The sequence below is a fragment of the Propithecus coquereli genome, unplaced genomic scaffold (genome assembly GCF_000956105.1).
Source record: "Propithecus coquereli isolate 6110/MARCELLA unplaced genomic scaffold, Pcoq_1.0 Scaffold69, whole genome shotgun sequence".
Classification (NCBI taxonomy): domain Eukaryota; kingdom Metazoa; phylum Chordata; class Mammalia; order Primates; family Indriidae; genus Propithecus; species Propithecus coquereli.
This window is the reverse complement of record NW_012152951.1, coordinates 3823266-3840394: the sequence shown is the minus strand read 5'-3', so window position 1 is coordinate 3840394 and position 17129 is coordinate 3823266. Positions and strand designations below refer to the sequence as shown.

The 17129-nt window shown below is 41.6% G+C and overlaps 1 protein-coding gene across 1 annotated transcript in view; it reads left to right on the top strand.

Annotated features, from left to right (window-relative positions):
- Positions 1-10033: 10033 nt before the first annotated feature.
- OLAH (oleoyl-ACP hydrolase) overlaps positions 10034-17129 on the top strand; it is a 19125-nt gene continuing 12029 nt past the window's right edge. The window contains exon 1 of the mRNA XM_012660963.1: positions 10034-10079. Coding sequence (XP_012516417.1) covers positions 10034-10079 — 46 coding nt within the window. The remainder of the gene's footprint in view (positions 10080-17129) is intronic.

Here is a 17129-nt window from a genome sequence, read left to right as displayed (position 1 = left end):
AGGAAGGGGAGGAAGAAAGAAGAGTGGTATCTTGGTCTGTTTGTGCTGCTATAACAGAATACCTGAGACTGGGTAATTTACGATGAACAGAAGTTTACCGGCTCACAGTTCTGGAGGCTGGCAAGTCCAATATCATGGCACCAGCAGGTTTGGGCATTACGATTCAAGATGGTGCCTGGAACACTGTGTCCTCCAGAGGAGAAGAATGCTTCATCCTTACATGGTGTGAGGTAGAAGGGCGAAAAGGAGAAGGAAAAAGGGGCAAACTCACCCTTCTGTAAGGGCATTAATCCCACCCAAGAAGGCAGAGCCCTCATGGATTAATCACTTCTTAAAGGTCCCACCACTTCATACTGTTACAGTGGCAACAAAACTTCAACATGGGTTTTAGAGGGGACAAACATTCAAACCATAGCGGGTGGGGAGAGAGATGTAGGAAGGGAGAGAGGGAGGGAAAAAGAGAGAGACTGGTCAGGTGGAACTTTGGCAAAAGAAGCTGCTCTCTCCAGGTGGACAAGGGAACTGCTAGTAGAGAAAGAGGTGGGGGAATTTTTGTAGAAGCCCAGGAACCTCCTAGAAAAAAAGGGCAGACTCCACCCTTTTGAAGTTGAACACTGCTAGAACGTCTTTGACGGGCAAGAAAGGGTACCAAGGAACTCCAAAAAGGACAGGGCAAGGCCCTACTGGGGTCTCAATGAGCGCCCAGATGATGATGAGGGAAGGCCAGCCTGTGCAGGTGTGCTGAGGCTGGAAGTGGCAGTGGCCTAGGCGCTTTGTTCTTGCAGGTGTGCTCCATGATGGACCACTGCGTTACGGTGACGCGAGCCCATGTGGTGCTCCACTGTGGTCTTTGCTGAATTCAAAGCCCATGAGGAAGCATCAGGCGGTAGGGCTGGTTTTCTAAGGTGAAGCGCTGACAGTTAAAAGGCTAGGGTTGCTGATGAAACTCCCTAGAAGCAGGAGTTTGCTAGGAAAGAAGGCAGTGGTGGAGGGAGAGGCCTTTTAGGAGCATGGAGAAGCGAGGTTAGAGAAAACGAAGCCGTAGACCAGAGAAAGCATGGCATATTCTGAGCTGTGACCTTCCAAACCCTGGGCGTTATGCAAACAGCACCATGCCCTGCGCTCCAGTTTCTCATCCCAATCAAAAGCATGTCACACTTTTCTCTGCTGGGGATGCGCTGGGACACCCTGAGGACAGAGGTAAAGCCAGCTCTATGGAGGAGGGGAGGAGCCCAGGCACACGGATCACCATTTTCCACCTTGGAAAGTCACTACATCTGGGACCATCCCGGAACTCAAACGAGCCTCGGGGGTCTTGTGGCCGCTACACCCTCTCATTTCCCACCTTCATGTCTGATCTCACATCAGTCCCGAGAGGCAGCTGAAGGAATCCAAGCCCAGAGAGGTGTGTGGTTTACCCAAGGCCTCCCAGGGGCTGAGTGATTCTAGAAGTTAGCCCAGCACCCCACAGTGGGGTCTGCCTGTAAGGAGAAATTGGCTAAGGAACAACTGCATCTGAACCTCCAAAAGGGTCCTGGCCTGGAGGCCGATTAACTCTACATGTAAGTCACATCATTGTCTTCACATTTAACTATGGTTACAGCTATTTCTTGGATGTCAGATGCTATAAGAATTTTTAATAGCAAGAACGACAGGTTATTAGCTATAAATGTAACCGTGGGGACAGGACACATCCACGGGCTGAACTGGCAGCCTGATGGCTTCCTAGACAATGTGCAACGCATGTCTCACGGGCTGGCCACAGGCAGCAGGGTGTCTGTGTGGGCCAAGGCGGTGCTCTGTGAGATCTTCCATTACTGCTGGCACCTTGGCCTGAATCTCTGCATTTGGTAGTGAGTGGGTAGACACCGAACCTAAGTGGCCTTGCCGTTGTAAACACTGTCCTTTATTTACTTTGAAGCAACTTCAGCCAGGAACAAGGACCCCTTGTCCTTTGTAGCACACAGGCCACAGGCCAGCAGCTCTGTCAGAATTAGTCAGGGAAGGCTTTGCCCCAGGCCTCGGGGCACACTGCAGGTGCTTGCAGGTCTTGGGCAACTTCAGTGGTGTTGGAGAGACGATTTCAGGAGAATGACCGGGGATTTTTTAAAATTCACTGGGAGCGTAGTGGGGAGATTGATGAAATACAGGTTCTGAGAGCGTGAGCCAGTCATTTGGGGTGAGTATTGCCCTGAACTCTTGCGAAAATGCTCCGCATCTTAATTAAGGAATTGTAGCTCATAAAAAAGTTGGAGTTTAAAAAAAAAAAAATCTCCCTAGAAGATTGCATCTGTACCTACAGACTTTTCAGAAAATGAACTAGCACCCTTCTCCTCTGATCATGTCTTTACTCACTGGACAGTACGTGAGCACCTAATGCAAAGAGGCTTGCGTGAGTATTTTCTAGGGAGCCGCAGGCGGGAGGGTAATGTTTCAGGAGCTGGCACAGTAATCAGTCCGGAAGACACTGCCCCAAAGTGAGAGGTTGCCTCAACAGTCACCATGGCCTCAAAGGTCAGATTGTATCAAGTCTTAAAACGAAGGACGTTGGGCCAGGTGCGGTGGCTCAGCCTATAATCCTTTGACAGGCTGAGGCAAGAGGATTGCTTGAGGCTCAGAGTTTAAGACCGGCCTAAGCAACATAGTAAGACTCCATCTCTATGAAAAATTTAAAAAATTAGCCGAGTATGGTGGTGCATGCTGGTAGTCCCTGCTACTCAGAAGGCTGAGGCAGGAGGATCGCTTGAGCCCAGGAGTTGGAGGCTGCAGTGAGCTATGATCATACCACTGTTCTCCAGCCTGGGCAGCAGAGCAAGACCCTGTCTAACAAAAAAGGGGGGGCACCACTTACAATGATTTGTTTAGCAAAATTGATCCTTAGCTCCTGAGGAACAAAAGAAGTCCATGCCATGGTCCACATGCTGCCATCTCTGGCTCACTGTGCATTACCCCAGAAACTCACAGTCCCCGCGAGGGTTTGGTTGTCCTTCAGGGTGGTCTCAGTGTCAGACTATGAAATTTTACCTTTCTGCTGCAGTGGTCTAACATTTTCCCCAGCTCCCCTTCCTTCACTCCTATGGAACTCGCTCTAGGCTCCCATCTCAACTCCCTGTCCCAAGGCTCTTTTCCCCAGAAGAGGAGCCCCCTCTTGCTGTCTATTCAGCATTCTCCAGTCACAATCTTGTGGTCCTCTTCCTCTGCAAAGGCACCCTCAGTCCTCTTCCCCTTGGTTTATGACCTTCCAACATGCCCGTCCACATGCCTGGGCCAACCCCTCCATCCGGGTTCTTTGTTTCTGAGCTGATACTCATTGCTATAGAAGATCAGGAATGCTGGCTGGCATCAGTGGTGAAGGATGCAGGCTTCCAGCCCTATTTTTTGGGAACTTGTAGACTCAGCCCTTTCAATCACTCTCACTACTGACCGTGTCAATCTTATTCTAACCATCGGTCATCTCATAATTGCCCAACATTCTCTATGACTTCCCTGGGAAAAGAGGCCATCCAATAAACCCTCCCTTCCTCTGCGTCAGCCTCAAAACCTCTCCAGGGCATCACCCCTTCCTTTTGTCCCTTCCCTCCTGTCCTAGATGAGTAAGTCTCACCACGCTTTGCCGGTGATAACCACTACAACTGTCTCCTACTCCCCCTCATTCATTCATTGTTCTTTCAACTGAAAAGCGATGGGGGTGCAGTAGCGAACCAGACCACTAAGACCTCCTCGCTCAAAGAGCTTAGCACCTAGCAGGGAAGAAAATCAGTGACGAGGGTTACAAAAATTCTTTCTTTCTGCTCTGGGACTTTGCTCCATCAATTCATTACTCTTGCCCTCAACCCATCCATTTCTCTCTTTTTAGCATTCCTCAATCCTGTCTTCCCTCTTAAGCACTCCTTCTCTTGACCGTCAGATTACTTATGAGATCAGTTTACCTGGCCACCTAGTATCTGCTCTGCTCTCGTTCAGCTCCCAGAGCTTCCCTTTGAGAGGTAGTGAGCAGTAGGGAACAATGTTAGTGCTCTGCCCAAATCCACTCCTGGCCCTTTCAACTGTTCCTACGTGAGATGGGGGTGGTGCCACAAGCCAATTTCTGCAGCCAACTCCAGACTCTCTCCCCAGGTTACCAGAGCTTTACCCACAACCACGAGAAGTACCCAAAACTTCTCTTTCCCAGGTTAGAGAGACCTCCTTATCACTAGCCCCAAAGCACACTTTGAGCACTTGCCTTGATTCAGTAACAGTCAGTAACATTCAACATTCAACACTGTTGACCCACTGGTGTCCTTCTGGACCTGGGTGCTTTCTGAGGAGCTTGCCTGCCTGATTTTCTTCCCCAACCCCTGAAATGGTACCGGGCACAAATACGACAAATACACACGTGGAATTTTTCTAGAAAGACCAACTTCTCTCTGTACTCAATCCAAGCCATCTCATTCTGTCCTTTGGCTTCAACCTCCCTTCTATTCAGATAACCGCCATATCAATTCTCAAACACTCTCCTGAGGCCCAGATCCCTATGGCCAAATACTCTCAGGAAATCTCCCCATGGAGACCTCACAGGTACCTTAAACTTACATCCAAAACTCAACCAGCACCTTTGTCTCAAGCCTGTTCCCCCTCCTGTGTTCTCTATTCCAGTGAATACTACTGACCATGCTACTGACTATGCATCCAGTTGCCCAGACCCAGAAAACTGGGAGTCAAACTTGTTTCCTCTCCCTCACCCCTGTACCTAACAAATCACCAAATCCCTCTAACTCCATGGGTCTAAAGTAGTTGTGGAATCCAGACCTTCATTTCGTCCTCAGCACCTCCACCTGGGCACAGAGGAGGGCTGCGTCAGGAGCTGAGAGCATAGCTTCTGGAACCAGACTGCTTGGTTTGCCCTCTGGGTCTGTTCCCCACCCGTGTGTCTTTTAGGTAGTTACTTACCTCTCTGTGCCTTAGATTTTATCTTTAAAACAAGGGGCATAATAATACCTTAATTATTTTTGTGAATAGTGCCTACGTAATTATGAAAATTAAGAGACTGACTCTGTATTGAAGGCTTAGAAGGGTGCCTGGCCCTCAGTAAGGGTTACATGTTTGCTAATATTCTAAGGCCAGGTAGCACCCTTTGTCTCCTAGATCACTACAACAGCCTCTTGTCTGGATCTGGTAGCAGAGTCATCATTCTGAAAGGAAATTCACATCATTTCACCTTTCCATGGATTCTCCTCATTCTTAAGGTCAAGTCTAAACTCTTTAAAATCATTGTCTCCTAATTGCTTGCTTACTTTTCCTTTCACCACTCGCTCACCTGTCCTGCCTGCCAGTCATATTTAACTCTTTTTAGTTTCGTAACAATCGGTGCTTTGTCTCTCCTCTGGCCTTTGGCCCATGTTGTTCTTTCCGCCTTGTTCTTAGGTGACTCTACTCACAATGAACTTCTCTTCCTTTGCTATCCGGTGGCTCGTCATTTTCCAGAGAGTGTTTCTCAGGGTTACACCCCAAAACCTGGTAAGTGAGCATTTTATACTTAACATTATTTAAAATCATAACAGTAATATTGTCTTAGATATGTCTCCTATATACAGCCTATAGTTGGATATTTAATATTCAATCTTGACAATTTTGCTTTGTAACTGGAGAGTTTAGTCCATTTATATATAATATAATCACAGATCTTTGGGGTTTAAACCTGCCATCCTATATTGTGCTTTTTGTTTCATCTTTCCTATGTTTCTTTCTCTTTCCTTTTCTCACTTTTCTTTTTGATCAACTAAACATTTGTCTCTCCCAGTTTGGATGACTTATGGTACATGTCTATTCTTTTTATGGTTTGCCTTAGAGATGAAAACATGCATATTTATCAAAGTCTCAATTTAACAAAACCTCGCAGACAATACAAGGATCTTTCTTTACCTGCTCCTGATGTATACATTATTTTTCCCTGGTACTTTAATTTAAACTAATCTTATTAAAACTTTGTAGTGCTCAGTAACAACTTTCAGGTTGTCAACACCAAAAGTGTGTATCCCACCTCTGAATGTCTATTTTCCTTGGTCGAAGTGGCTATCTTTTTTTGCATTTTATATTATTTACCCAAGAAGGAACTACTTCCACACAAAGTCAGAGAAACCTAATGGGTCATCAGTTGATTCTTCTGTAAATTTATGATGGCTCCAGGCCAGTATTTCTACAAACAGCCTCTGAGACACAAGCACATGGACTTCCCATCTTCTGTGAACTTTCGTCCTCTAATTAAGCAAGTCGTTCTGTCCCTCCTTGTCCCCTGCACTGCACTGTAAGATCTGCAGGCTGAGTGACCAGGCTGGGCTCCGAGAACAGTTCTGAGATTCACAACCGAGACTGTGATGTCAACTGCGCCCTTAAAGATGAAGGATTAATCCTTGGGATTAAAGGAGCTCTTAGGAAGTAAGAAGATAACCTTTCTGAATGATAGAGCTTTGGGTATTTTTCTTCTCTTTTCTGAATATTTGAAGCTTGAAAAATTGGAAGTTTGGCACAGTCGTGAAGCTTTTCTGAGGGTCCCTAATTCTTTCTTACGATTTAAAAGAGCACAACTTTATAAATATCTAGAAAGGTAAGACATTTCTATTTTCAAAACAAATATCCCTCACCCCAGTTATCAAATAAGTATTGAGTGTTTTCTGCTTATTTGCCTGCAAGGTTGTTGAATTGCTAGAGTTTAGAAATGTTACATCTCCTTCTTTCTGTATATTAGGTAAAAGTCCTGTTACTGGAAGAACTTACTGGTAGCTGAATATGAATGAACTGAGCATGGTGACTCCTTGGATAACATCTGTTATGTTTCTTCTAACCCATTTTTCTTCTTTGTCATCTTCTTCTACTATTTCTTTTCCTTCTTTTCCTCTTCTCCTGCCTTTTCCTCTTTCCTTTTTTTTTTTTTTTTAATAGAGGTGAGAGCAGTCAATAGAGTCACCACTTCTAAAAAGAAAGCTAGTCACTTCTCTGTGTTCACAGGCTGACTGGAGGTTTTACACCCAAAGAGGAATTGAGTGCTCTTAAGCCTTTAACAGATTTCTGAGAGGATCAATTTCATATCATCTCCTCACAGTATGGCGGGAAGAGACCAAGTTGGAAGAACCAGGTAGGCTACTCCTTGCGCGACCTGGCTCTTCCCCCGCACCAGGTGCTGTACCTTGCCTTCATAAGACTGCCATTTTAGACTGAAAGAGGCTTCTCCCCACAGCCTAGTTTGCTGGTCGTTGGCACTAATGCAAGGTACAGCAGTCTCCCCTTATTCGTGGTATGAAAATAGGTGAGTACAGCGGAATAAGATACTTTGAGAGAGAGACAGAGAGACCACATTCTCATAACTTTTATTACAGTCTATTCTTATAATGGGTCTATTTTATTATTGTTGCTGTTATTCTCTTACTGTGCCTAATTCATAAGTTAAACTTTATCACAGGTAATATATGTAAAGGAAAAACATAGTCCGTGTAGGGTTCAGTACAATCTGCAGTTTCAGGCATCCACTGGGGGTCTTGGAATGTAGCCCCAATGGATAAGGCGGGACTACTTTCCTGTGAGTGGCACCATGTACTTCCTATGTAAAATGGCATTCACTTGGTGATGCTTTTAAAGTGAAGTTGTAAATGACTGTTTTGGCTGAAGCACTTGCGTGGATCAGGAGAGGCGCAGGCAACGTTGTACTTATATACCAAAGTGAAGAAGAGTTTCTAGTCCTGACTCTCTTAATCCAAAACATCTCAGGTAAGTTCTCCATCTGTTACTTAGTGGCCTACCTGTATGTTGATGCTGAGAGTATGGCAAAAGGGTTAAGCAGGGAAGTAGCTTTTAAGACTAACGGGATTTGTCTTCTAATTCCTAATTTGTCACTAACCAGCTGAGTGACTTCATATCTCTGAGTCTCAGTTTCGTCAACTGTCAAATAAGCAATAATAGACAACACTTACTTTTCCTTAGTGTGTGCCTAAAACTATGCTGAGCATTTCTGATACTTTGAATCATCACAGCTACCTTTAGGGAAGACTACTATTGTCCTCATTTTACAAATAAGAACACTGAGAATTTAAAGCACTTGTGTAATTTGCCTAATGTCATGTAGTAAGGGGTGTGACTGGACCTCCTTGTTTCTATGACCTTTAGTCATTAGGCTGCAGTAGTGGACTAAATGATCTCTCTGGTCACTCTCAGTGCTCAAGTTTTAGAATTCGATTATTTAACTCAAAAATGAAGAGGGAAGAGATAACGAGAAGGCAAGTCCAGGGTTTAGTGATCTTTGATTCTTTCTCTAAGACGAAGAGAGGAGGTTGGCCAGATGGTGGAGAAAGGCAAGAACCCTAGGATGGCCCCAGTTCTACTAGCTGTCCAGGCTTGGCAGTGATAGGCCCTACCCCCTCTCCTTCCTCTGCCCCCTCATGAGATCCTGGCTGCGTGGAAACGTCCCATCAGAATGGGTTCCAAGAATCCCCCCCCAAGACTGACACTCATATAAAAAGGTGAAAGACAGGCAGCTCCTACCCTCACCACCGACCCGAAGGAAAATGATTATCTTGAAACAGTATGATCAAAGGTTCTGTACCGAATTTTGTACTCATAATTCTGTACTCTCGCTCCTGCAAATTACCTAGGCTCTAGGCATGGCAAAACCCATCCTTACTGTTGTCCTAATACATATTTTTGTTTATTAAAACACAGATAATTTAAATAGATTGAAGTAGGGCTTTTGACTTTAAAAATATGGCATTATCTGAAACTCAGGTAATCGTTCTAGACTTTTCAACAGCCTGAAAAAATGAGGTGCAGAAAGTCACCCGTTTGTCCTGCAGTTTATCACACCAGTCTCGACTGAGGGTTTTTGCACCCCTTGAGAAAGTGAGCGGAGAGCTATGAAATACTCATTTAGGGATGACCCATTATCAATGAGTTTGTTGAAGGTGGGGTTGGTTAGTGGGAACACAGGTTCAAGTACAAAAATTTGTTTTCGAAGTACAACTTTTCAAAAGAAAAATATGAAAATTGAGCCCTATTTGCTTTTATCTTTTAAACTAGCAGTTATTAAAATAAATACCCAAATAAAGAGCAAGGAGTTTTTCTTCAAAAATTATCTCTCCTCTCCAAAATTTTCATTTGTGCCTAAGTTCATATAAAGTCTCTCATTTTACGAGTGTTCCCTCAATTATTTTATTATGAAGAACAAAGTCCTCTGTAGAGGACACAAGTTCACCTGAAAAGATCTCAGTTAGTGTTAGTTTTGGATGCTTATCCAGAACTGAAAAAACTGATACTTAAAAAAAAAGGAGACAAAACAGACGTCATCAATACACTAGGGTTTATGACCTCACAGTTGGGAAGATTATATGTATTTGTAAGGAATTTATTGGTCCACATGGGAACTTAGAGAAAGGGTTTCAATCGTGGAGAACACAAACCAATACATCCAGGATGACTTTTTTTAAAAAGAACTTTTCCTTCTACTAGCTGATTGGGCACTTGAATCTTGGGATAAAATTTCCTATGACAGTATATGCAGATTTAAGTGTTTATCAAACACTCAGAAGGAAGTGAAAATTATATGCTCTGGAAAACTTTTAGATGACCCGAAAAGTGGCTCTGTGATAATGAAGACACTGAGATTGAACTATTTGGGTAAAACTATTTCCCGAATTGTGAAAAGGGCAATTTCTAAATTAACATTTATGTCATTTTCAATGTGCCTATAAAATGCACTAAATGTAACGTATAGATATTTGACGATTTCGCTGACATCCCTAAAAGTTTATATATTCAAATTGTCAACACAGACCATAAAAACCTTTTTTGCCCTTTCCTATTGGAAAAATTGGCAATCACTTTATATTTGAACGTATGCTCTTTATAATTAATAAACATTTTACCCAATTCAGTAATGGAGACCTTAATTGGTATATGTAATGTGAAATATATTTTTCTCCCTAGGAATGAAAAAGTTTTGAACTGCTTATACCAAAATCCTGATGCGATTTTTAAGCTAATTTGCTTTCCCTGGGCAGGAGGTGGCTCCATGTATTTTGCCAAATGGGGCCAACGGATTCATGAGTCACTGGAAGGTATGTTAATTTTTATTACCATCTAAGCAATTTATAAGGTCAGTAGACATGCACTCACGGGAATGTGACGCTTGGTAAAGATTTTCCTTATTGGTAGGTAATTAATAATAGGCATTCACAACTACACTTCAGTAAGGTGGCTTTTATATTTCTAAAGTAAGTTGCCTTTACTTTGTTATTGTCATTGGAGCTAGAAGGACCTTTTAGGATTGCAGTCCCCAATCCCTGGGCCACGGACCGGTACCAGTCTGCAGCCTGTTAGGGACTGAGCTGCAGAGCTTTGTTGCCCCCACCCCCAATCTGTGGAAAAATTGTCTTCCATGAAATTGGTTCCTGGTGCCAAAAAGGTTGGGGACCATTGTTTTAGGAGATGACATTCTAATATTGCATTTGTTTTCAATGTAATTACTGATATGGCTGAAGTGAATCGATCATCTTGCAATTGTTTTCAATGTGTCCTATGATTTGTTCTATTTTCCCCGTTTTCTGCTTTTCTTGAATGGAGTATTTTAAAAAACTATTCTGTGTATGGCTACTATCGTCTTATTAGCCATAGTTCTTTGTTTTCTTGTTTCAGCAGATGCTGTAGGATTTATCAGAGTCTATTTTCAAATGAAGAACCTTCTAGCAGCGTACTTTTATTTCTCCCTCCTGTCCTTTTGCTATTGTTATACATTTTACTTTTGCAGTACATTTTCATCATTTTTGCTTGGAATAGTTCTTTATATTTTACATACTTTAAAATGAGAGAAACGTCTTTTATATTTATCCACATTTCTATTATTTTTAGTCCTCTCTCCCTTTGTGTAGTCTGAGCTTCTACTTGGAATCATTTTCCTTCAGCCTAAGGAAGTAGTTTTTTAGTGTGTGTCTGCTGGCAGCACATCTCTCAAAAGACTGAGATTGTTTCTATTTTGCCTTCAATTTTGAAAGACATATCATCTGGGTATACAATCCTACGCTGACATTTTTCCCTTATCACAGATGACATCCTACTCTCCTCTGACTTGAATTGTTTATGATGAGAAGTCAGCAATAACGATTAACATTATGTGCAATTGCTGCTTTTCTCTGGCTCATTTTAAGGCTATCATTATTATTATTAGTAGTAGTAGTAATAATAGTAGCAGTAGTAGTAGTAGTAGTTTGAGACAGAGTCTCCCTTCGTCACCCAGGTTAGAGTGCTGTGGCATCAGCCTAACTCAGAGAAACCTCAAATTCCTGGGCTCAAGCAATCCTCCTGCCTCAGCCTCCCGAGTAGCTGAGACTACAGGTGCATGCCACCATGCCTGGCTAATTTTTCTATTTTTAGTAGAGACGGGCTCTCACTCTTGCCCAGGCTGGTCTCGAACTCCTGACTTCAAGCTATCCTCCTGCCTTGGCCTCCCAGAGTACTAGGATTACAGGCATGAGCCACCATGCCCAGCCCTTAAGTGCCATTTTAAAGAATAGTTTTAGATTTACAGGTAAGTTGCAATGATAATTCAGAGTTCTCACATACCCCACACCCGGTTTCCCCTATCGTAAACATCTTACATGACTATGGTGCATTTGTTCCAACTAAGGAACCAACATGGGTACGGTATTATTAACTGAACTCCATAGTGTGTTCAGATTGCACTAGTTTTTCTTCGTGTCTTTTTCTGTCCCTTCCTGTAGATCACCTTACTTAGGTGTCAAATCTCCTCTGCCTGTGACAGTTTCTCAGACTTTCCTTGTTCTGGATGACCGTTTGAGTAGTTCAGGTCAGGTATTTTGCACAATGTCTCTCCAGTTGGATTTTGCTGATGTTCTTCTCACAATTAGATTAGGGTTATGGGTTTGGGGGAAGAAGACCACAGAGGTGAAATGCCATTCTCATCACTTGAGATCAGGGGTGTATGCCATAAACAGGACTTGTCACAGATAATGATAAGCTCAGTCACCTGCCCAAAGTAATGCGTGCGGGGTCCCTCTTTCCCATGTTCTGCTCTTTGGAAGCAAGTTACCCAAGGGACAGGGAATTAAGCTCCACCTCCTTAAGGTGGAAGTAGCCACATGATTTATTTGGAATTCTACGTTAAATATTTTTAAGAAAACAAAAGTTCATTTGAAACTCTTCATGTATGCTTTCTAATTCCTCTCCTTCCCTTCCTCTCCCCTCCCCTTCCCTCTTTCCCTTCCTTCTTCTTTCCCTCTCTTTCTCTCTCTCCCCCTCTCCCTCTCCCCTCCTTCCTTCCTTCCTTTCTCCTTTCTTTTCTTTTCTTTCTTTCATGATTTATACAAGGTGTCAATTTCAAATAACAAGATTCAGAAAATATGATTAAGTATAGAGTTTACTTTTGCAGTACATTTTCATCATTTTTGCTCTGAATAGTTATTTATATTTTACATTTTTTTAAATGAGAGAAACATCTTTTATATTTATCCACATTTCTATTATTTTTAGTCCTCTCTCCCTTTGTGTAGTCTGAGCTTCTACTTGGAATCATTTTCCTTCAGCCTAAGGAAGTAGTTTTTTAGTGTGTGTCTGCTGGCAGCAGATGTCTCAAAAGACTGAGATTGTTTCTATTTTGCCTTCACTTTTGAAAGACATATCATCTGGGTATACAATCCTAAAGCCCAAAGCTTGAGGATGGCCACTTGGGAGCAGAGATTCAAGTTGCCCTGAAAACACACTCTGATCAGCAACTTTTACAAGTGGGTTTTTAAGAGAAAAAGAAGAAGCAGTGCCTAGGTTGTTTACCAGGAATTTATATTACAACAACATAAGCTATGGGTTGGCTATCCATTGCTCTTTGTATCACAAATTCCAGGAACGTGAGGATAATGGATCAGGAGCAAAATGCCTTTAAACACCAGCCTGGGAGGACTGAAGTCCCACACTCTGGGCCTGATAAATTTTGCACACCTCTCATAGCCCAGACTGCTGTGAGCTATTTTTCTTTTCTCAAAGGTGATCTATCTCTCTTTGCTTAAGTTTTGCAGGTTCCACATGATAATAAAACACATGGGAGATGGGTTCTTTGCCATTATAAAACTGTGACTTGTCCAAAGTCACATGTACTCACTCTGGCAAGCTAGGAAGTCTTGCCAAATTATATTGACTTGTCGACCAGAGGTTGAACTAATAGGCACTGTAGAATTAAAGAAATCAAAGTTAATTTCATTCTGAGCCACGTTTAAGAACCATAACCCAGAAAAGCAGACTTGGGGCACAAGTCCTAACAATGGCCTGCATGAGGCTCAGCCTTTGTACACCCTGTTTCATAGAAAATGGGGAAAGGGCACAGTGGAGCAAAGGTGACGTTCTCACAGTTCTGATTGACGCCCAGTCACTACCAAACAAATATGTGGTCAACGTGTACAGGGTCAGAAGGCAACCCATATGCAGGCATCTTAAGGTCTGGAGAGGGGTGACTGGTTTTATCCTTTGTGCTTCATCTGATAGGGACAGCTGTAATCACATCAGTGAAATATTTCTTGGCCCACAGCCTTGCAGGTGAGAGTTTAACTCTAGACCATAGATCTAGGTTTTATGACCCATATGTCCAAACTGAAGGCATCTTGAACCACTTTTGAAAACTTTTTCCTTTTTCTGACAATATATCCTTAGAGACACACGCCTATTACCTGTATAAAATCAGTGAACTTCTTCTATTTTCCTTTTTCTTCTCAATAAAAAAGTTATATTATTTCTCCTCTATCAGAACATATAACATCATCACTACTTTTTTTTTTTTTTAGTCTTAGAAGCACAATTAAAAGTGTTGAAATCTTACCACCAGTCCTTTGCCAAACTTTCTCTAATCATCTCCTGTTTGGAAGAAGTTCATCTTCTAGTACAGAGATTGGCAAACTTTTTCTGCAAAGGGCCCAACAGTAAATATTTTCAGATTCGTGGGCCATACAGTCCTTGCTACAACAATACAGCTTTGCTGTGGTCTCACGAAAGCAGGCACATACAAAATGAGTGCTGGCTGTGTCCCAATAAAACTTTATTTACAAAAACATGCGGCAGTTGGCCTCGAGTTGGTGATTCCTGTTTTAGCAGATGGCTTAAGCAGACTCATGATTACAATATATCCAAATCCCCATTTCTCTGGGGAACTTTGATAGTGCAGATAAATGATTGAAGCATATACTTCCTTGAGTTCCTTAAAATATTTTGCTTTACTGTTGTCTTGCTTCATAGTTTGTTCTTAAATAGTCTAATACCATCCTGATTTGCTTTCCTTTATAAATAAGTTGGTAATTTGTCTAAAGGTCTTTTTTTTCTTCAGATCTTCAAATTCTAATATTTTAATTCAACTGCTATGGGTCACTTTTCTCAAGCATATAGTGGGTTCTTTCAATATGTAGTTCCTATCTTATTTTATTTCAGAGAAGTTTGCATGAATTAGAGTTTCAGATTTTTGTTCTTTTCCAGCGTTTTATTTTTTTTAGTTTTCCTGAAGGTTTCCATTTGTTCCTGTGCCAGAGTGTGACTTTCTTTTGTAATATTTCCTCTATTCCTTTATTTAGCTTTTCTTGCCTTGTCCTCATTCTTGCCCTCTGTGTCCACTTAAATACAGCGCTCTGCATTGGTTATGTCATGAGCGACTTTGCTGAGTCATTTTTGAAAGAATTTTTGTCTCTGTTTAGTTTCTTCCTGGTCTTCTGTCAGCTCTTTGTGCAATTGTCTCTCTCTAGAGAGACAGAATTTTCAATTTCTGAGTCATGGTGTTCTTTTATTTCTGCCATTTGTTTGATTTAATTTCTTCCATGTTGGAGTGTTATGTTGTTGTCTTCTGCTTTGTCAGTTTTTTTTAACAAGTATTTTCATCAGCTGGAAAAGTTCGATTTATACTTTCTGTATTCTGCATGTTACATTCATTTCTGTGTATGATGAGATGCGTTGGATGTCCCTGATCAGCAATGACAGGTGGCTCCACTGCGGGGAGGTGGCTGGTTGCTGCCTAAGTTTTTTTAGCTCAAGAGTGCCCTCTTCTGTTGCTATAGTGAGGTGCAGTTTTTAAAAAGATACATGGCGCCTTGTTGGTGTGGGTGGAAGTTCTGTCATCTGAAGTTTTCTGCAATCTTCTGATATTTTCATGTTTTCGTGGGACTCTTCTTCAGCCCTCCCTTCTTTATTTTTGCCATAAGGCCTCCAGGGGACATTTTCCTTTTCAAGGTACCTCTCTGTCCCTGGAAATGCTCCCTTTCAAGCACTCTACCTCTCTCTTCCTCAAGTCCTCTGTGTCCCTTCCTTGCTACAATCTAGTACCCTGTACTCTGATCCTGGTCTCAAAAAAAATAATCCATTCGTCGGAAGAAGAGAGATCTGAAATCCATGGATAAGTGTATTTTTAGAAATTATTAGGAGTACTTTTATCTGAGGTTTTTAATCAACAACCGATGGCTCAATATTCACAATTAAAGGCCACTCCTTTAAACAAGTTTTTAAATAGTTGATATATAAAAATGTAGACTACAAGCTTAACCATGTCCACTACTCCCCTTAAAGAAGAAAACAGTATCAATATAACTTAAGTGTCCATGTACCCCCTCCAATTGTACCCACACTCTCCACTTTTAGCCTCCTTAAACACTGACCTAAGCAAGATATAGTATCATTTCACATATTTCTTTCTTTCTTTTTCTTTAGAGACACAGTCTCACTCTGTTGCCCAGGCTGGAGTGCAGTGGTGTCATCATAGTTCGCTGCAACCTCAAACTCCTGGCCTCAAGCAATCCTCCCTCTTCAGCCTCCCAGAGTGCTAGGGTTACAGGCATGAGCCACCATGCCTGGCCACACTTACTAGTTTTTATTAGCTTTTCTATAGATGGCTTAAGATTTTCTATGATCTCATCTTCTGCAAATAAAGAGATTTTTATGTCTTCCTTTCTAATTTGGATGCCTTGCATTTCTTTTGCTTACCTTAATGTACCTCCAGTACAGTATGGAATAGATATATAGAGAGGAAACATCCTTGCCTATGTTCCAGCCTTAGGGGAAGAACATGCGATCATTCATCATTAAATATGACATTAGCTGTAGGATGTTTATAGATGCCTTTTGTCAGGCTGAAGAGGTTCTCTTCTATTGCTCCTTTACATCATTATAATTATTGATATGGTTGGATTTAAGTCTCCCATCTTGCAATTCGTTTTCTAATTAGTCCCATTTATTCTTTATTTCTTTCACCTTCTCCTTCTTTTCTTTTGAATTTTTTAAAAAAACATTCCATTTTGCCTCCACCATTGGGTTACTAAGTATAGATCATTGTTTTATTTAGGTGCTTCTTTTAGGGTCTCCAATATGTATCTTTGAGGTAGTCTACCTTCAAATCTTATTATATCACTTCATTTTTAATGAAAGAACCTTGTAAGAGCATTATTCCATTTCCCCCTCTCGATCTTTGTGCTACTTTTGTACTACGTTTTCCTACTTTTCAGTTTTGTGTAGAGCAGTTGATTATGTTTTATAGTGATTTTAAAATAATAAAAAACAACTTGTATGTGGGAGCTAAACACTAAAAACAATTGATCTCATGGAGACAGAGAGTAGAATGATGGTGAGCAGAGGCTGGGAAGGCTAGCATGTGGGGGGGGGTGGGGAGCAGGGAGATAAAGTAGAGATGGTTAATGGGGGCAAAAATATAGTTAGATAGAATGAACAATATTTGGTAGCCCAACAAAGTGACTATAATCAACAAAAAGTTAGGGTATACTTTAAAATAACTAAAAGAGGGACCATGTGACAATACAGCAAGAAGACAGGAAATGGTTCTCATCAGATACCAGATCTACCAGTGCCTTGATCTTGGACATCCCAGCTTCCAGGACTGTCAGAAATAAATATCTGTTGTTTCAGCAAAAAAACAAAAACGAACAAACAATAAAAACTAAAAGAATGTAATTGGAATGTTCTTACCACAAAGAAATGGTGTATGCCTGAGGCAATGGATACCCCAATTATCCTGATTTGATTCACGTTGTATGCCTGTATCAAAATATCTCATGTACCCTATAAATATGTATGACTATTATGTACCCATAATTAAAAATAAAACAATTTTAAATGTTTAA